A 21,589-nucleotide genomic window follows, 5' to 3' on the forward strand; every position below is an offset into this window, starting at 1 on the left:
CTCTGTATTTCTTTCTGTGTGGATGCCTGTGTGTGTGTGTGTGTGTGTGTGTGTGTGTGTGTGTGTGTGTGTGTGTGTGTGTGTGTGTGTGTGTGTGTGTGTCCTATCTCCACAGTGAGCTATTGAGGACTGAAAGGCGTCTCTCTCTCTGTCTGAGATGACGTGGCAGGTAATAGTCTCTGTCTCCTTAGTAGCAACATCAGTCCTGAGCATAGCCTTCTATAGCTCCAGACTATCACTGCTCTGTTGTGCTGGTGTCAACTCTGGGTATATAGCATTAGTGCTATCATTATCATCTGATTGCCTCTCACAATGATCAATTATATGACTGACCGACTGAGCATTCAGGCTGCTGAATACATCTTGTAAGTGGAGTGACGGTCATGGAGTGAGATAGTTGTTGACTTTCTGTTGTAGTTTTTCTCAGACTCTCTCTCTCTCACTGTGTGTGTGTTGACTCTGAATGTTTGTGTGTCCGGTCAGCATTCCAGATCGTGGTACCGAGCAGTAGACAGATGGAGTAGTGTCTGTGATGAACCTTTCCAAGACTCTACCCATGGACAGACAGAGACGAGGCTCAGGTAATGACCAGCTCTATGCTCTAACAACACCTGAGCTGTGTTCGAATACCCATACTAACATACTGTATACTACATACTAATGAGTGTATGTATTTTATTCCCCCTACCAGAGCTGGCTAGGCTGTTTTTGTGTTATCTAGAGCGTTGGTGACTAACTGTGCTGCTGGCAACAATTTAATTATGCTTTTTTGCCGACTTTTACTGAGACCGGTCATATTCAATGGATGTTGAGCGTTTGTAAATTCATCAGTTATTCTGCACTCTGGCACACTCAGACACAAGTGCTCTGAAATCGGAGTAGAAGGCCGGAGCGAATTAACAATGACCATTGAGAATGCACAACAACTATGCCAATTAGCTAAGGCAAGAATGACATATAGTTAATATACTGGCAAGTTGGATGTATTAGTAGCCAACTAACGTTAGGTAGCGAGCTAACATACCCGTACATACTGCTGTAATGATATGCTACGAGGATAACGTAGCTAACAAATTGTCAGCCAACGTAACGGATTTGAAAAAGTCATTACTTTATTGACACTGCTGAAAATGTTCTTAGCATTTGTCATATTTACTTAAAGCAAAGAAATTGTATCCGCTCTCGCCGGACTTCGGCTGCATATTTTCTGCCATTTTCTTGAAATCTGAAAATGTTGTGAAGCCACGCCCATTTTCTGAAGAATTGTATTATGGGCCCTAAAAGCACAGAAATAGTGTACACAGCTTGTATACTTCGTATTCTGGCGAATTTAGTACGACATCCGGTAACTTTTGGCATACTAACTCTATCCATACTATAACCAATAAGCATACTACATACTCGATTTACATCACAAATAGTACGGTTAGTGCGGTTAGTATGAGTATTCGAAACACAGCTCTAGAGTGTTTGGTGTACACAGAATTTGCTGTTCTAAAGTGATACGAACAGCGTTGGTAGTCTTCTCTTCCTTTTATTGTATGTATTTTCAATTGTCTGTGTCTGTTGTACCTTTCCATAATGAGGTCCCCGTCTGCGTTGCTGGCTTTTTAAGGGAGTCAGGTGGAAATAAAGTCTGGTTGCAGAAGGCTAGTGAATGGTTTACCTGAAAACAAGAGTAGAATAGTTTTACATACCTGGCTAGTAACCTGAAGTGGACTATGGCAAACTGTGAACATGTGTGTTTGTGCATGTGCTTGAGTGTGTGTGCGCCCGTCTGTGTCTGTCTGAATAATGCAGCAGCAGTAATATTAGAACTGAGCATGTGCAGGAGATGTCTGTCCCTCGCTATACCTCTACATCCCTCTAAACATATACCTCTCTCTCTCTCTCTCTCTCTCTCTCTCTCTCTCTCTCTCTCTCTCTCTCTCTCTCTCTCTCTCTCTCTCTCTCTCTCTCTCTCTCTCTCTCTCTCTCTCTCTCTCTCTCTCTCTCTCTCTCTGTGTGAGGAGGAGAGTGGGCAGGGCTGTAAGGACACTGGGCTAGTGAGACAGAAAGAGAACGGGAGAGAGAAAGGGGAAGGAAGAGAGAGTGTAACTGGAAAGGAGACAGAGAAAGAGAGGGAGAGTGGAAAGAGAGCCCGGAGGGTGCTTGCCCAGAAGGAGATTGGGTGGCAGTGAAGAGGAGAGATAGAGAAAGGGTGGTGCCTCAGTGAACAAGAAACAGGGTGAGGCAGCAGAGTGAGAGGAGAGAGCAGTGTGCGTGTGACTGAAGGGATCCAGACATGGGACTAGCACTGCAATGACAACCATGCTTAGCCCTAAAAACAGACAGACACGCAGGGGTAAGAACAATCTTTCATCTCTCCTCCCCTCTTTCTCTCTCTGCAGCATCTCAGCAGTATGCCGGTCTTGCTGTCTCACTCTCTCTGCGACTGTGACAGTAGCTGTGTCTCCATGATGCATGCAGCACACTTGATCTCTTAGTGTTTTGGCTGTGTGATAGTTTACTTCTGTATTTGGATGATATGATTATTGCATCTCCTTGGATGTGATAAAGACACTATCTGATGAGAGCTGTTCTTTCTCTTCCAGTTTCTGCTAGGCTCAATGAAGTTTATGGAATTGATAACAATTTATCAAGTATTCAGAATCCTTGACTTTTTCCACATTTTGTTACGTTAAAGCCTTATTCTAAAATTGATTAAAAAAAATATTGTCATCATCAATCTACACACGATACTCCATAATGACAAAGCAAAACAGGTTTTTAGCCACTCTTCAGTAAAAGGCACATGACAGCCCGCTTGGAGTTTCCCAAAGGGGGCCTAAAGACTCTCAGACCATGAGAAACAATATTCTCTGGTCTGATGAAACCAAGGTTGAAATTCTTTGGCCTGAATGCCAAGCGTCACGTCTGGAGGAAACCTGGCACCATCTCTACGGATTAGCATGGTGGTGGCAGCATCATGCTATGGGGATGTTTTTCAGTGGCATGGATTGGAAGACTAGTCAGGATCGAGGGAAAGAGGAACGGAACAAAGTTCATCTTTGGACCTCAGACTGGGGCGACCTTTCACCTTCCAACAGGACAACGACCCTAAGCACACAGCCAAGACAACGCAGGAGTGGCTTCGGGACAAGTCTCTGAATGTTCTTGAGTGGCCTAAACAGAGCCTGGACTTGAACCCAAACAAACATATCTGGATAGACCTGAAAATAGCTGTGCAGCAACGCTCCCCATACAACCTGACAGAGCTTGAGAGCATCTGCAGAGAAGAATGGGAGAAATTCCTCATATACAGGTGTGCCGAGCTTGTAGCGTCATACCCAAGAAGACTTGATGCTGTAATCACTGCCAATGGTGCTTTGTCATTATTGGGTATTTGGTGTAGATTGATGAGGGGGGGAAAAACTATTTAATACGTTTTAGAATAAGGCTGTAACGTAACAAAATGTGGGAAAAGTCAAGGGGTCTGAATACCTTGCGAAGACACTGTATCAAAATACACGTTCTACCACAGCGACCATGTTATTTTTGTGAAGCCCATTTGATTTTGAGTTCAGACATAAAGTTTATATGTGAGAAATATTTCTAAGATCACTACTTTCAGTTCATCCAAATTCACTTCACTTGCGCAAAAGAAGGAAGCTCGCGCTGCTCATGCTAGCACATACGCAGATCAAATACACTTCTGTAACTCTGATTAAGGTGTTTACATGTCTTAATCATTAGAAAGATTGCCCAGAAAAACTCACGCCAATTAAGATAAGCGGAGAAGGGTGTTTTACATGACTAATGACATACTCGGGCCTGCAGCCATAATCAGTTTAATATCAAATCGTTAGTGTACATGTAAACGTACTCCTTGAAAATTATACACTGTCTCCTTAAGAGCATATGTGAGTGAAGACATTGTTATGGACCTTGTATCTTCTAAAGAATCTATCCTTTTTCCTTTATTTCTGTGCCCCCAAATGTTTAGATATATTGGTAAAGTAACCAGGTTGTTAACTAGCTAGCTAATGAGGTAACATGACTGAACAAGGTGTCGCCTAAACAAATGCCTGTGAGTGGTTTTGGAACGAACCCTTTTGTTCCACCAGGCACTGTGGTAGGTAGATACATTTTTTTTTTTTACCAGCCAATACATTTATTTGCCATAATAACACCGGATTCGGATTTCTGAAACCGGTGGGACTGGTGTTTTGCTAGCAGTATTTCTGTACTGAATGCACAATAGCAGAGCTTGCAAAACAAAAGACCTCCTGATTGTTACAAATGATCGTGATATCATATCATTCTACCAGGTAAGCCTACTTTGCAGTTAACATTTAATTTGGAACATTTTATGGGAAAGCCTTTAGAAATTACTGTTTCAGCATAACTAACTGGCTACACAAAGTGGTAGACACAGGCATTCCCATGTGTTACCTGTCAGAAAGTTGCAAAAAATGATTGCCAAGATAATCCACCCACCTGACAGGTGTGGCATATCAAGCTGATCAAGCTGAAGCTGATTATACAGCATGATCATTATACAGGTGCACCTTGTGCTGGGGACAATAAAAGCCCACTCTAAAATGTGCAGTTTTCAGGGAGCATGCAATTGGCATGGTTACTGCAGAAATGTCCAACAGAGCTGTTGCCAGAGAATTGAATGTTCATGTCTCTACCATAAGCCGCCTCCAACGTTGTTTCAGAGAACTTGGCAGTACATCCAACCGGCCTCACAACCGCAGACCACGTGTAACCACGCCATCTCATGACCTCCACATCCGACTTCTTCACCTGTGGGATCATATGAGCGTGGGGAGGGAGGTGCTCAGGATTATTTCTGTCTGTAATGAAGCCTTTTTGTGGGGAAAAACAAATTCTGATTGGCTGGGCCTGGCTCCCCAGTGGGAGGACCTGTTTCTTAAGTGGGTGGGCCCATGGCTGTGCCCATGCCCAGTCATGTGGAATCCACAGATTAGGGCCTAATTCATTCATTTAAATTGACTGATTTCCTTCTATGAACTATAACTCAGTAAAGTCTTTGAAATTGTTGCATGTTGCGTTTATATTTTTGTTCAGTTTACAAATCACTGATGCATGCATTTTAAAGGTACAATGCAGCCATTTTTATCTCAATATCAAATAATTGCTATTTAACATTTAAGTACCTTACTGTGATTGCTTTCAATTAAAATACTAAAAAAGAAACCAAAATAGCTTCTTAGCAAAGAGCAATTTCTCAAGCAAGAATTTTGCTAAGACTGTCTGGGAGTGGTCTGAGTGGCGCTGGCGAACTGGACACCCCTGCAGCCTCCGCAAGGCGTGGGGCCCACGAGCTGTGGGAGCCCATGGTCCTGTCATCATTGTCTATTTTTTATATAAGTAATTTTAACAGTAACCCTCCAAAAAGTTTTTCATAAATGTTTTTTAATTTCCATATGTACTAGGAAGCTAAGTGTTTGTTTCTTGGACTTGAAGAATGTGATCAAAGTGCCTCAGACCTTGAAAAAGAAATGATTGAACTGATTGAAAATAAGGGGATATTGTAGCGCTCTCAGTTCCATTACATTACACATAAGAGTCAATGGACAAAGGCGTCTTCTGTATGGGGGAGTTTTATTCAGAGCTACAATGCTCGGTCTAAACATTACCACGTATCGTTTGCAGTACGGTTTTCGAAACATATTAGCGAGAAAATCATAAAAAAGGTTCAATTGATACACACGGCCATATTTCCATGGTACAGCGCTTGTTTGCGGAAAACAGACAGAAGACAGAGTGGACTACCTGTGCTAATTAGCTATCTGTGTCTCCGAACACCTGCGTGTAATTAAAAGACTGACTCCACAAATGTGTTGTCGGCTGCAACTGTGTTAAAACCAGTTAAAACAGTGTACAATAAGTGTGTATTTTACATTTGTGAAATTATTTTGACGTGATATGAAAGTAGAGTGATTTATGTTTCTAGAACCATACCCCAATTGAGAATCGATTCACGTTTAGACTGAGTATTTGGCTGTTTTGGCTTCCAGAGCCAATTCACCCTTTAAACAGAATATGTAATGTCCTTGTTAAACCGGACAGAAAGGAGTGGTGCTTCAAATACAGCAGTTCTGGAACATCTTTAGTTCAGCCTCTTGCATTCACCTTAATTGCCAGCCTCAACAGGTTGCGGAAAGAGATTTACTGTAGGCTTTTGGAAGCTCTGGGCAAAGGGTGGCTACTTTGAAAAATTCAAAATATATTTTCATTTGTTTCACACTTTTTTGGTTACTACATGATTCCATATGTCTTATTTCATCGTTTTTATGTCTTCACTATTATTCTACAATATACTACAGAATATTATTTAGTTTATGTAAAGACAAGATTAAATCAAGAATAGTCTGATGGGTGACAATATTACCCTATCACTTGTACCCTTCCCCAGATCTGTGCCTCGACACAATCCTGTGTCTGAGCTCTATGGACAGTTCATTCAATCTCATGGCTTGGGTTTTGCTCTGACATGCACTGTCAACTGTGGGACCTTATATAGACAGGTGTGTGCCTTTCCAAATCATGTCCAATCAATGTAATTTACCACAGGTGGACTCCAATCAAGTTGTAGAAACGGCTCAAGGATGATCAATGGAAACAGGATGCACCTGAGCTCAATTTCGAGTCTCATAGCAAAGGGTCTGAATACTTAAGTAAATAAGGTATTTCAATTGTAGATTTTTTATACATTTGCAAAAATTTCTAAAAATATGTTTTCATTTTTATCACTATGGGGTCTTTTGTGTAGATTGATGAGGATTTTTATTTCTTTAATCCATTTTAGAATAAGGCTGTAACGTAGCAAAATGTGGAAAAAGTCAAGGGGTCTGAATACTTTCCGAAGGCACCTTAGGTATAAAACACAGTTAAATCAAGTTTATGACTGCACTGGTCCTTTAATATTATTTACATGTAGCCTTTGAAGTGAATGAATCAGCACTCACTTGTTCAGAAACAACTGTAAAGTGAAGCCTATCATTACAACAGTTATTATCTAGGTGATTTTCTTCCCAGGTCGCACAGCATTATATCTAGGAGCATGTGCAACCAAAATGGTCGCACTTTAGAGCCCTGGTAACGGATATGCATACATATGCATCTTACAGTGTACAATTCCACACTAGGGAGTTATAGTTATTTATTAATGAAATATATGGTTGCTTGGCCCTCTTATCTCAGAAGGATATTTCTATATTTCAATAGAAGACGGAGCTGTTCATAGTGTACTGTACATACTACGTCGATATGTTGTATTTATTCCCGGTGATGAATTGTAGTTGTGGCTATGTGACATGTAGGACCTACTACTGCTGTATATCACAGCTTACTACTACTGTCAGGGCTAAAAGTGTCCATCACAACAGCTGAGTGATAAACATAGTTCCTCTCACACGGTACTAATAACTGACGCAGTAGACAGCTCCAGGCCTACAGGCAGGCAGACCTGCCCACAGCGTGACATACCTCATGCATGACTGGATGGACATGGATATGGAGGCAGTAAATCACGAGACTGAGACTAGGCACAGACTATATGATGTACTACCACTTAACTCTTGCTCTTGTCGTTCATCCACTCACACTGCTATTTGAAGAAGGTTTTACTTGAAAAGATTGTGATCGGTGGTTATTTTACCTACCAAATGTGTTGTGAAATACACGTCATCTATTGCGATCATGACTCTGCAAAATACAAGAGAGAGGTGGAGAGCGAGAGATGGAGAGAGAGCTCAGCCTTGAGCTGTCCTCAGCAGAAACAGGGATGCAATTAACAAGAAAGAGATAAATAATTTATTCTCTCTCTGTCTCCCTCTTGCTCTCTCTCTCTCAGCCTGACACTGAGGTTTATCCGATACACCAGTGTCTGATGTGTAATTTCTCTTTTAACCAGTCTGTTATGGTTGTTCTGAGCTGTTGGAGAGACAAATAGCATTTATATCTACGCAATTGGAGGGTTTGGCTTCAACTTTATTTCAACATACCTGATCCTATAATCATCTGCCCCATTGGCGGTATCAGGTGTGTTAGAGCAGGGTTAGAGCAAAAGCCTGGACAGTCAGTAGCTCTCCAGGGTGGTTTTCAATTACTGATAATAGACCGGTCCAGGTAGTAATGGATAAATCAGCATGCGTGGCTCAGACTCTGGGATCAGCCTGCTCTCATATTATAGGGACCTCAGTGAATAGAGGTTAGGGATGCTCTAGCTGTGTGTGCCTTTGTACATGCATAGGTTATGTGTGTGTTCATCTCTGTGGAGAATGAACTAGGATTCAGGTGTGTTAGAGCAGGGCTCCAGCAGCTGAGGGTTGTCCATCCCTGATAATAGACTGGTCCAGTTGATAATGAATAAATCATTATGCATGGCTCAGACACTGGAATCCGACTGTTCTCATAGGGACCTCAGTGGAGAATGATTAGGGATGGTGTGTGTGTGCGTGTGTGCGTGCATCCGTGCGTTTGTTTGTCTGTATATAGGTTATATGTGTCTGTGTTCATGTTTCTCTCCCCTCCCCCATCTCGAACTCCCCAGCCCGCTCTAAGAGCATGGTGCTGGGCCGCTGCAGTTCTCCTCTAGGCCAGGAGATGACGCTGAAGGCCGGCTGGCTGAAGAGACAGAGGAGCATCATGAGGAACTGGCAGCTACGGTGGTTCGTTCTCCACACTGACGCACTGTACTTCTATAAGGACCAGGATGAGACTAAACCTCAGGTATCCCACACTCTAGTTTAATGCACATACTCAGGACACTTTCAAGTCACTCTACATATATCAAGACTAAAGGAGACGATGGAGTCTATAATGTTTCGTGACATTTCTGTGATGTTTTTCCATGCACAGCACGTCTTCCTTCCCTGTGCTTTAAGTGATTTCCATTTCAAACAGCGTTAAGTAATGTTTCTGTTTGATTATAGCAAACCGCACAATGCTCTACATTTAATACTGTGTTCTCTCTCTCTCTCTCTCTCTCTCTCTCTCTCTCCCTCTCTCCCTCTCTCCCTCTCTCTCTCCCTCTCCCTCTCCCTCTCCCTCTCAGGGATGCATCATTCTCCAGGGCAGTCAGGTCAGTGAGCTGTCGGCCAATCAGGATGAAGCTGGTCGCCACCTGTTTGAGATTGGTCCAGGTAAGAAACCATGGAGATCATCTAAACCCTCCCTCTGATGATGTGCTTCCTGGTTCAAATCAAATCAAATTGTATTCATCACATGCTTCTTAAACAACAGGAGTAATCTAACAGTGAAATGTTTACTTACAGGCCCTTCCCAACATTGCAGAGAGAAAGAAAATAGAGAAACTATAGAAAAGTAAAACACATACTAAAAGTAACAATAAATACACAAGTAATGTGTGGCTATATACACAGGCTATCAGTACCATGTCGATGTGCAGGAGTATGAGGTAATTGAGGTAGATACAGCAGGATACAGCAGGAGCGTATGTGATGAGTCAAAAAAGTTAGTGCAGAAAGGGTCAATGCAGATAGTCTTGGTAGCTACAGATGAAGTCGTAAGTTTACATACACCTTAGCCAAATACATTTAAACTCAGTTTTTCACAATTCCTGACATGTGATCCTAGTAAAATTCCCTTTCTCAGTTAGGATCACCACTTTATTTTAAGAATGTGGAAAGTCAGAATAATAGTAGAGAGAATTATTTATTTCAGCTTCTATGTCTTTCATCACATTCCCAGTGGGTCAGAAGTTTACATACACTCAATTAGTATTTGATAGCATTGCCTTTAAATTGTTTAACTAAACTCAAACGTTTCAGGTAGCCTTCCACAAGCTTCCCACAATAAGTTGGGTGAATTTTGGCCCATTCCTCATGACAAAGCTGGTGTAACTGGGTCAGGTTTGTAGGCCTCCTTGCTTGCACATGCTTTTTCAGTTCTGCCTACAAATTTTCTATGGGATTGAGGTCAGGGCTTTGTGATGGCCACTCCAATACCTTGACTTAGTTGTCCTTAAGCCATTTTGCCACAACTTTGGAAGTATGCTTGGGGTCATTGTGCATTTGGAAGACCCATTTGCAACCAAGCTTTAACTTCCTGACTGATGTCTTGAGATGTTGCTTCAATATATCCACATAATTTTCCTCACTCATGATGCCATCTATTTTGTGAAGTGCACCAGTGCCTCCTGTAGCAAAGCACCCCCACAACATGATGCTGTGCTTCTTGGTTGGGATGGTGTTCTTCGGCTTTGAAGCCTCCCCCTTTTTCCTCCAAACATAACGATGGTCATTATGGCCAAACAGTTCTATTTTTGTTTCATCAGACCTGAGGACATTTCACCAAAAAGTACGGTCTTTGTCCCCATGTGCAGTTGCAAACCGTAGTCTGGCTTTTTTATGGCGGTTTTGGAGCAGTGGCTTCTTCCTTGCTGAGCGGCCTTTCAGGTTATGTCGATATAGGACTCGTTTTACTGTTTCCTCCAGCATCTTCACAAGGTCCATTGCTGTTGTTCTGGGATTGATTTCCACTTTTCGCACCAAAGTACGTTCATCTCTAGGAGACAGAACGCGTCTCCTTCCTGAGCGGTATGAGGGCTGTGTGGTACCATGGTGTTTATACTTGCGTACTATTGTTTGTACAGATGAACGTGGTACCTTCAAGCATTTGGAAATTGCTCCCAAGGATGAACCAGACTTTTGGAGGTCTACAATTTTTCTTCTGAGGTCTTGGCTGATTTCCTTTGATTTTCCCATGGTATCAAGCAAAGAGGCACTGAGTTTGAAGGTAGGCCTTGAAATACATCCACAGGTACACCTCCAATTGATTCAAATGATGTCAATTAGCCTATCAGAAGCTTCTAAAGCCATCATTTTCTGGAATTTTCCAAGCTGTTTAAAGGCACAGTCAACTTAGTGCATGTAAACTTCTCACCCACTGGAACATGTCTGTAAACAATTGTTGGAAAAATGACTTGTTTCATGCACAAAGTAACCGACTTTCCAAAACTATAGTTTATTAAGAAGAAATTTGTGGAGTGGTTGAAAAACGAGTTTTAATGACTCCAACCTAAAGTGTATGTAAACTTCCAACTTCAACTGTATATACAGTATTTTATACCATCTATTGCATCTTACATATGCCGCTCTGTCATTGCTCATCCATATATGTACATGTATATATTCTTATTCCATTCCTTTATTTAGATTTGTGTGTATTCGGTAAATGTTGTGGAATTGTTAGATTACATGTTAGATATTGCGGCACTATCGGAACTAGAACTGGAACTAGGAACTAGGAACGAGAACTGGAACTCGCTATCGCTATTTTACTGCTGCTCTTTAATTACTTGTTACTTTAATCTCTTATTCTTTCACATGTTTTTTTTAAAATCGCATTGTTGGTTAGCGGCTTGTAAGTAAGCATTTCACTGTCGTATTCGGCGCATGTGTGAAGAGGAGGTTGGGTGGCAGAAAAGAGTGCTCGGGTTGGGGTGTAGGGTTTGAACACAGCCTGAAGGTAGGGAGGGGCAGTTCCTCTTGCTGTTCCGTATGCATGCACCATGGTCTCGTAGTGGATGCGAGCTTCAACTGGAAGCCAGTGGGACTTGGGAAGGTTGAAAACCAGGCGGGCTGCAGTGTTCTGGATAAGTGGCAGAGGCCTGATGGCACAAGCGGGAAGCCCAGCCAACAGTGAGTTGCAGTAGTCCATATGGGAGAGAACAAGTGCCTAGATTAGGATAAGCGCCGCTTCCTGTGTGAGGTATGGTCGTACTCTACAGATGTTGTAGAGCATGAACCTGCAGGAGTGGGTCACTGCTTTGATGTTTGCAGAGAACGACAGGGTGTTGTCCAGGGTCACACCAAGGTTATTTGCACTCTGGGAGGTCGACACTATGGAGAGGTCTTTGAGTGGCAGGCCTTCCCCGGGAGGAACAGCAGTTCCGTCTTGTCGAGTTTGAGCTTGAGGTGGTGGGTCGACATCCAAGTTGAGATATCTGCCAGGCACGCAGAGATGCATGTCTCCACCTGGGTGTCAGAAGGGGGGAAGGAGAAAAGTAGGTGAGTGTCATCCGCATAGCAATGATTGGAGAGACCATGTGAGGATATGACGGAGCCGAGTGACTTGGTGTATAGAGAGAAGAAGAGAGGGCCTAGAATTGAGGCTGGGGGACACCAGTAGGGAGAGTACGTGGTGCAGACACAGATCCTCTCCATGTCACCTGGTAGGAGTGGCCTGCCAGGTAGGATGCAATCCAAGAGTGTGCAGAGCCTGAGACGCCCATCCCTGAGAGGGTGGAGGGGAGGATCTGATGGTTCACAATGTCACTGGCATAAGTTGCACCACCAACATCTAGTGGTCTGCTCAGAAAAATACAAAGATTAGCACAACTGTTAAAGGCTCTTTGTATGGCACATAAGCACAGAGCATTGCATGATGACACTGACAATACCAATGACACCGTACTATGTAGATGGCATCCGTGCTAAAGACAAGCACTGTGCTCATGAAGACATCAACAGTGCACTCTGCATATAGTTACCAATGACAATGTACTACGCATACAGAATCAATTTCCACCTGCCATACTTGATGCTAGTGGTTCATGCGTTGTTTCTAAACCCCCTCAGAGACTGAAGAGTAAGTGTTTAAATGTACACTGTTGGCGTTATGTCGGTTGCTCACACAGGTTGTGCGTGTGTGTGTGTGTGTGTGTGTTTGCAGGAGGCAGTGGAGAGAAGGATCGTTCGGGTCTGAGCGAGTCTTTCCTGTTGATGGCTAAGTCTCAGAGTGACATGGAGGAATGGGTCAGAGCCATACGGAGAGCTATATGGGCCCCGCTAGGAGGAGGTAACACACACAAACACACACACACACACACATACTCATACACACACTCACACACACACAGACACACACGCACAGAAAACACACACATACTCACACACAAATACACACACAGACACACACGCACAGAAAACACACACATACTCACACACAAATACACACACAGACACACACGCACAGAAAACACACACATACTCACACACAAATACACACACGCACAGAAAACACACACAAACACGTAACGTCCTGTAAGAGCCAGTTGATTGTGTGTGTGTGTGTGTGTGTGTGTTCTTGGAATCTGGGTGTCATTGCTCTAGGTATTTTTGGGCAGCATTTAGAGGAGACAATGCAGTGTGAGAGTGGGTGTGGCAGCAGCAGCAAGCCTCTGGTGCCTCTGCTGGTGCAGCAGTGTGTGTGTTTTATACACCAGCACGGCCTAACGGAGGAGGGGCTGTTCAGAATGCCTGGACAAACCAATCACGTACGAGAGCTGCAGGACGCCTTTAACTGCGGGGAGAAACCACTGTTTGGCAGGTAGAAGTACTTTCCCTTTACATCAACTTTTCCTTTACAGGTAACACAGAATAACACAATGTAAAACACAACCTATTGGGGGGCTCCAGAGTGGCGCAGTGGTCTAAGGCACTGCATCTCAGTGCTAGAGGCGTCACTACAGACTCTGGTTCGATTCCAGGCTGTATCACAACCGGCCGTGATTGGGGGTCCCAAAGAGCTGCGCATAATTGGCCCAGCGTCGTCCGGGTTAGGGTTTCGCCGGGGAAGGCAGTCATTGTAAATAAGAATTTGTCCTTAACTGACTTGCCTAGTTAAATAAAGGTTTAATTTTTTTTTTACAAAAACACAACACAGACAGGTAGATGAGCTCTATTGTAAATCAGTCATAATTCTTATCTTTAACAGTAACACTGATGTCCACACGGTGGCGTCCCTGCTGAAGCTGTACCTCAGAGAGCTGCCAGAGCCTGTGGTGCCTTTCAACAAATACACAGAGTTCCTCTCCACTGCTCAGCTCCTGGCCAAGGACCAGGAGGAGGTGTGTGTGTGTGCGTGTGGGTGTGTCTGTGACTGTGTGTGTGTGTGCGCGCACACGTGACACACACGTGCCCTTTTTCAAAGTAGTAATGCTCTCATTCAAACCCTAATGAATAATGATATTGGGACTTTCTCTTTTTGAAGGGGATCCTTGAGCTGGGCAGGCAGTTGAAGAGTCTTCCTCAGGTCAACTACAACCTCCTCAGCTACATCTGCAGGTAAAAAATATGCTCTACTAGACGGTTGAGTTGCCCATTAAAGGAATGCTATTAAGTCTAAGCTAGTGATAATGGGCAATAAAGACATATTTTTATGTTTTTTTTTTTGTCTGTGCAAATATAATACATTTTAAAAAATCCATATCATTATTTACTGTCTGCCTATTATCTTCAATATGTTTCATAATATCATTCCGTACATGACATTAAAAATGTAAATGCAATACATTTACATGCATTTGAATATTCAGATTTTGACACACAAATGTAGCATATTTTATTCATATTTAATATCCTGATATAACTAAGCTTATCTTCCATTATAAGTAAATTAAGCAGACATAATGTAAATTAATGTTGTTGTTTTTTTTAAAAAGTATATTCAAATTCCAATACAGTTTACTGTAATTGGGAAGCTCAACCTGCTGGTTGAGACGTTTGCCCTGTGTTATCTATCAAAGTTTAAGTCATGTAAACAAAAATGATTCATTTATGGCCTAAATACACATATTTTGCAGAACAATCATTTTTCCGATTTCTTTTTTCTTGGTGTGCCAGTTAAAGGGTTAAAGACATCATCTAACACTAGAAATAGATGTTTAATGGCATCGACAGGCAGCTGAGACAGCAGAATGAGGCAGATCACACAGACCGTGGCAACAGCATGACTCACCACCACTTCTCATACTGTATCTGTCTCAGGTTGAATCATACCGAACATTTTTTTTTTTTTTTTTTTTTTTACCTTTATTTAACTAGGCAAGTCAGTTAAGAACAAATTCTTATTTTCAATGACGGCCTAGGAACAGTGGGTTAACTGCCTGTTCAGGGGCAGAACGACAGATTTGTACCTTGTCAGCTCGGGGATTTGAACTTGCAACCTTCCGGTTACTAGTCCAACGCTCTAACCACTAGGCTACGCTGCCGCCCCCAACATACAAGAGTTGAGATATTCAGACAGTCTTGGAGGAAATAAAATGTTCCTTCAGGGGGCTATTTCTATTTCTATATTATTCTTATATTATTATTTTTGTGCGTGCATATATGTGTGTGTGTGCTTGCATGTGTGCATGTGTGTATGTGCACTACAGATTCCTAGATGAGGTCCAGTCCCACTCAAGTCAGAACAAGATGAGTGTTCAGAACCTGGCCACTGTGTTCGGACCCAACATCTTCCGACCAAAGATGGAGGACCCACAAATCATGATGGAGGGTAGATACCAGCACTTTTTTCTCTGTGATGACACGTGCTATGAGCAAACTAACCATAACATTTCACATAGAGGGGATTTGTTCAAGTTGAAACTTTTATTTTACAATATCAGTGAGAAGGAGGCATTGTTTAACCAGAGTTTAAAGCCAATATATGTCATGTATTTCTCAGCCAACCAGTAGCCCTGCCACTTTTTTTCTATAATCTGTGGGATGAGGCTGGAGAAAGCATTTTCATTGTCTGGTGTTAGGTTCTGAACAAACTGAGTAAAAACTCTAGGAAAAAACAACTAGGAAAAGCTGAAACCAAGTTTATTCACCCACTGCGTCAAACAGCTGCAAAGACAAAGATATGTTTACACCAGCACATATATTTATACCCTCCTACTAGGAATATTCAACTCCTTGCACATCTAGACAGCCAATAAATACTTTGTTGCTAGTCAGGAACTTAACTGGTTCCTCTCAATGGTGTAGCCATGGCCCTGCCTCATGCTAGAACCTTCGTGGGCATGAAAGTATATGTGTGTGGGATAGGACTGTTCCTTCTCACTTCATCTGACCTGACCTCGGGCCGAATTCCTTGATCCTCCCTAATCCACGGCTGTCCTAATTTATCAGTGACTGAAACCCTTTGCCTCCCTCCTTAGGAGCCATGAGATTGAACAATATCATGTTTTGACAGAATGCAAACTTTCTGCACTCCCCCCTCCTCACGCAGTAACTTTCCATACACCTAGTTCTTATCCCCCCTCCATGGACCCCAACATATACATGTAAAGTAATCAATAAGTTCTAGTATGGAAACATGAAAAAATATATATTTCAAGCTAGAATCCCACACTGGAAAAGGGGTACATACAAATCCTCTAAATAACGATTTGCTTTTTATTGCACCCTGCAGGCAGTTCCCAGGTGCAGCACCTGATGACTGTACTGATCAGTGAACACTGTCGTCTGTACCAGGGGCAGGCAGAGACTCCCAGGCAGGACCAATCTGCCCCTCCTCCAACTCCCTATCCCCGGATCCCCCCGATTCAGCGCTGCAGTGTGGAATGGAACTCACAGGAGGACATCCCGCCCCCCAACCCCGCCAAGGACTATCCATCCCTGGGACAGACCCCTACCACCCCAAGTCAGGAACCACTTCAACCCCTCCCGACCTCCACAGTGTCCTCTCTTGACACTGACCACCCTGGATCAACCCCCAAGGAAAGAACAGAGGGGGATTCTGAGGGAATGAATGGTGGAAGAACAGAAGAAAAGACGGAGAGGAAGAGTGAGGGAAAGAGCCAAATAAAGGTCTCGGGTGGTAGTGGCGCAGACCTCGGTCCCAGTAAGCAGTCCAAAAGCCAGTCTTCATGGAGGTCCTCTTTGAAGGGCAGGTCCGGGTCAGGGGGGGTAAGGGGGAAGTTGGGGGGGTCAGCAGTTGATGTGTCGACAGTCACCGGAGGCCACTGGCTGATGAATGGCCTGACGTCCTTCCGGAGTCACCGGCGGACCGCTTCGACCGGCGAACGACTCAAAGAGTCCTCGCTTTGCCTGAAAGAGACACATATAGATTCTCTGCTAGACTCATATACTGAGTCCTCTTTGTTGCTAAAAGACTCTTCACACTCCCAAAGAAGCACCCTAAAAGACTCAGCTCTTTTAGATATAGACTCCTCCTGTTCTACTATAGTTCCCTCCTATCCCAAAATAAAGTCCTCCCTATCTGTCAGAAACTCCCCCCATTCCAACAGGCTCTCGACCTATGACAACGTTATTGTCACTCCCTGCAGTCTGAGCTTGCCAATTGGCAGCCCCTCCCCCTGGACCTCTTGTGAGATCCCGTTGGCTGAATCTACAGGAATTGAGCACGACGCACTGATTTCTGATTTAGGGTCAGGGCAGGCTGTGGCGGGGTCCTCGATGGCTGGGGGCAGTAGCTCTCCTCTAGAACTGTGTGTGAGCAGCGCTGAGGGTGACTCTGGGGATGATATCACAGGTCAGAGGTCAGGGGTCAATGAGGGTCTGTTGACAGAGTTGAAGGAGGAGCTGAGGAGACAGAGGATCAGCTATGAGACACGCATACACAAGTAAGAACTAGCTTGTGTTCTTGTTGATATGGCAATGTTATGTTGTGGTGTTTGTGTATATGTGAGTGTGTGCACGTACATGCATGCGTGCACATCCACGCGTGTGTGTCTGCTGTACTCTCTAGCCTCTCTCTCTTTATGTTCTCAGATTAGAGGATTCGTGTTCAGGTCTTCGTCTCCAGTCTGGTCGTTTAGAAGAGGATCTAGGCCAGGAGAAGAAGAGGTTATTCATGATGGAGATCCGACTGGGGAACTCGGAACGCGCAAGGCAAGATGCTGAGAGCCGGAATGTTCTCCTGCAGAAAGAGATGGAAGAGTTATTTGCTACACTGGGGAACCTGACCACTGGCACAGATACCAGCTAGACCTGAGCAGACAGCGTTAGCCCACCGAGCAAAAGCCTACCCGCTGGGCACAAACTGAATGACTCACTGTTGTTTCAACATAATACGTCAACGTATAGCGACATGGAATTTATGTGGGAAATACATGAGATTTGGAAAAAAGTAACGAACGTAAAATGTGGTTTTGAGGGTGAAATTTCAAACACAGGATTATGTCATCATGGTAACCAAATGTCAACATAGACCAACCTTGTATAAAATATGTTGAACTTGTACCTTTAAGAAAACATCAGATCTTCAACCTTATATCCACAATCAAAAAAATAACTATAGGCTGGGCAGCACCTCCTACTGGATAATTTATCTATGACTACCCTTTGGTCTACCATCCAGGGTTTTAACCAAACCCTGCGTAACTATGATATTTGTCACTGACTATCACCAATGTGCTATTGCGAGAATGATTGTTGAGAGATCTCCACTTATTCCACAAACTGGAATTAAAGCCAGACTAAATCAGTGGCACATACGGAACTATCCAAGCAGAAGACACATCTCCTTCAAATGTTGATATTTGGTTGTGTTGACAAATCAAACACAATTCAATGTCACTTTTGAAATAGTATAAATAGCCAATAAACTTGTCGACAAATTAACAAATATATATGTTGGATTCACTTCTCCAACTCAACCAAAAATAAAAGTTAAAGAATGGGATTAAGCCAGTGGCACGGATGCAACTATCCAAGAAGTAGATACATCTTCTAACACAATTCAATATGGGCCCGATTCAGACTTAGGAAAGGCGTACACACTTTTCAGTAGTTCCTATTCAGACTTACCTTATGCAGGTGCGTAACGGGCTTTGCAGGTGTGGTTCCCTTGCACGCTCAGAATAAATGTAATTCAACTGCTGAAAACCCTCCCACTTGCTAGCTAACATATTTTTTTGTGGAGTTTTCATTGAATAGGGTTTTCAGTACCTTACCCCTTTAAATTAGGTGTACCTTTTAATGTTAATTTTCTCAACAGACTCACTATTCAGAGCCCTTGGCTTTTTCCACATTTTGTTACGTTACAGCCTTATTCTAAAATTGATTAAATTGTTTTTTCCCCATCATCAGTCTACACACAATATCCCATAATGACAAGGCAAAAACAGTTTTTTTTGTGCAAATATATATATATATAAAAAGGAAATATCACTTTTACATAAGTATTCAGACCCTTTACTCAGTACTTTGTTGAAGCACCTTTTGCGGCGATTACAGCATCAATTATTATTCGGTATGACGCTACAAACTTGGCACACTTGTATTTGGGGAGATTCTCCCATTCTTCTCTGCAGATCCTCTCAAGCTCTGTCAGGTTGGATGGGGAGAGCTATTTTCAGGTCTCTCCAGAGATGTTTGATCGGGTTCAAGTCCGGGCTCTGGCTGGGCAACTCAAGGACATTCAGGGACTTGTCCCGAAGACCCTCCTGTATTGTCCTGAATGTGTGCTTAGGCTCTGAGGTCCTGAGCGCTCTGGAGCAGGTTTTCATCAAGGATCTCTCTGTACTTTGCTCTGTTCATCTTTGCCTCGATCCTGACTAGTCTCCCAGACACTTCCGCTGAAAAACATCACCACACCATGATGCTGCCACCCCCATGGGATGGTGCCAGGTTTTCTCCAGACGTGACGCTTGGCATTCAGGCCAAAGAGTTCAATCTTGGTTTCATCAGACCAGAGAATCTTGTTTATCTTGGTCTGACAGTCTTTAGGTGCCTTTTGACAAACTCAAAGCAGGCTGTCGTGCCTTTTAATGAGGAGTGGCTACCATCTGGCCACTCTACCATAAAGGCCTGATTGGTGGAGTGCTGCAGAGATGGTTATCCTTATGGAAGGTTCTCCCATCTCCACAGAAGAACTCTAGAGCTCTGTCAGAGTGATAATCGCGTTCTTGGTCACCTCCCTGACCAAAGCCCTTCTCCCCCAATTGCTCAGTTTGGCCGGGTGGCCAGCTCTAGGAAGAGTCTTGGTGATTCCAAACTTCTTCTATTTAAGGATGATGGAGGCCACTGTGTTCTTGGGCACCTTCAATGCTGCAGCCATTTTGTGGTACCCTTCCCCAGATCTGTGCCTCAACACAATCCTGTCTCTGAGCTCTACAGACAATTCCTTCGACATCATGGCTTGGTTTTTGCTCTGACATGCACTGTCAACTGTGGGACCTTATATAGACAGGTGTGTGCCTGTCCAAATCATGTCCAATCAGTTGAATTTACCACAGGTGGACTCCAATCAAGTTGTAGAAACATCTCAAGGATGATCAATGGAAACAGGATGCACCTGAGCTCAATTTCTAGTCTCATAGCAAAGGGTCTGATTACTTATGTAAATAAGGTATTTCTGATTTTTAGATTTTATAAATGTGCAAAATGTTTTTTTTTTTTATGTTTTCGCTTTGTGGTTATGGGTTATTGTGTGTAGATTGCTGAGGATTCTTTTTTTGCATTTAGAATCAGGCTGAAACTTAACACAGTGTGGAAAAAGTAAAGAGGTCTGAATACTTTGCGAAGGCACTGTATGTAGACAACGGTTCAGAAAACTAGAGATAATTTAATGAAAGTCATGTAAATACACACATATGTCTCATTTTCAGCATCTATTGGTATATTAAAAAATGTTCTGATCTTGTATTATTTAGGGTTAGGAAATTATTTATGAATAAAATAAAACAAAAACTGGTTTGTAGAGCCTTTACGTGCAAAATAATGGTGAATAAAACAATAGAAAATATTCCCACGTAAAAACCTCTCACATGTAAACATTTTAATTGGTAGTTTCATGTGAAAAACATTTACATGTGATTGTTTTTCACGTGAACTTGCAATTCCACATGTGAAAGGGAGAATTTCATGTGAATTCTTTTCATATTTGAAACTGCAAATTAGATTTTTTTTACATGTGATCTGTTTGCAATTTTCAATTCCACATGTGAAAATCTAATTTGCAGTTTCATGTAGAAAACTCCACATTTACTCCAATGTTTGTAAACAAAGTAGATGTAAACAAACCATATATAACCTAAAAACATGCTTTAAACTATAATATTGATATCATGGAGTTCTTGCAGCCATAGTGTAGTCTATGGATTTGAGAGCAGTTGCATTTCTCCAGCCCCAGGCCTTACATTTTTTGCAAAACTGCGGTAGGGATCACACTTAGTTCATGTTTAAATTAAGGATTGCCGCTTTAAACACCTTTTAATAGATTAGTAGTGTTATTATATGGTGCAATCCTTTTGTGATTGAGTTACTTTTGTGCCATTAGTATCAAGCAAAACTTCTGAAGTCGAGAAGAAAATTGTTATTGTTGCAAACAAAAATAATGATACTGAAAGCAAAACACAATATTGAAAGGAAAACATGTTTAATGCGAGAGCAATAAATTGTAAATGGATGCAAAAAAAAATGTTTTCAGGTAAACATTTTTTGATAACGCAATTAAATAAAACATCCCCCTCTTTCCTGCAATTTTCCCTCTCTTTGATTGTTAACCTGGCCTTTTTTCCAGTTGCAAGTTCTAGCACATTTATTCCAGCAACATAGCACCCTGCATCACACTTCTGGTTTGCTGCTGAAGCGAAGTACGGTTGGTCCTGTTCGGTCCCTGGATGTAGCTGGAAGTGGTGTCCGAAATCCAAGTCAGACTCGTGAACATTTCACATGTAAAACAAATAAATAAAAGTTATATGTGATTTCTTCATGTGTGTCTGAAAACCAATATTTTTTTCACATGCTTTTTTTCATGTTTCGTTTTAAGGGTTGGAAGGTGAGAAAAGTGTACAATTAGGGTTAAACAGTAG

General features: G+C 42.6%; 1 protein-coding gene across 4 annotated transcripts; it reads left to right on the top strand.

The window, feature by feature from the left end:
• Window positions 1-78: 78 nt before the first annotated feature.
• On the top strand, window positions 79-21,487 carry LOC129836065 (rho GTPase-activating protein 22-like). Of its 4 annotated transcripts, none has more exons than XM_055901818.1 (11): window positions 79-169; window positions 484-581; window positions 8,567-8,745; window positions 9,071-9,158; window positions 12,712-12,837; window positions 13,152-13,368; window positions 13,756-13,888; window positions 14,032-14,105; window positions 15,197-15,318; window positions 16,222-17,395; window positions 17,544-21,487. In XM_055901818.1, the coding sequence occupies exons 2-11, from the start codon at window positions 533-535 to the stop codon at window positions 17,758-17,760; spliced, it is 2,379 nt and encodes a 792-aa protein (XP_055757793.1). In that variant the 5' UTR covers window positions 79-169; window positions 484-532; the 3' UTR covers window positions 17,761-21,487. The 4 variants fall into 4 exon arrangements, with proteins under 4 accessions (XP_055757793.1, XP_055757792.1, XP_055757795.1 ...); XM_055901817.1 differs by lacking the exon at window positions 79-169 and adding an exon at window positions 187-365; XM_055901820.1 differs by lacking the exons at window positions 79-169; window positions 484-581 and adding an exon at window positions 1,998-2,344 and having other exon boundaries at window positions 12,712-12,923; window positions 13,061-13,368.
• The last annotated feature ends 102 nt before the right edge of the window (window positions 21,488-21,589 follow it).

The sequence above is a fragment of the Salvelinus fontinalis genome, chromosome 37, assembly GCF_029448725.1.
Source record: "Salvelinus fontinalis isolate EN_2023a chromosome 37, ASM2944872v1, whole genome shotgun sequence".
In the NCBI taxonomy this organism is placed as follows: domain Eukaryota; kingdom Metazoa; phylum Chordata; class Actinopteri; order Salmoniformes; family Salmonidae; genus Salvelinus; species Salvelinus fontinalis.

Excerpts from the sequence above, each read along its gene's own strand:
- LOC129836065 (XM_055901820.1), top strand. The coding sequence starts at position 2,302 with ATGACAACCATGCTTAGCCCTAAAAACAGACAGACACGCAGGG. Across the intron at positions 2,345-8,566 it reads AAACAGACAGACACGCAGGG|CCCGCTCTAAGAGCATGGTG; the intron begins GTAAGAACAATC and ends CGAACTCCCCAG. Across the intron at positions 8,746-9,070 it reads AGGATGAGACTAAACCTCAG|GGATGCATCATTCTCCAGGG; the intron begins GTATCCCACACT and ends TCTCCCTCTCAG.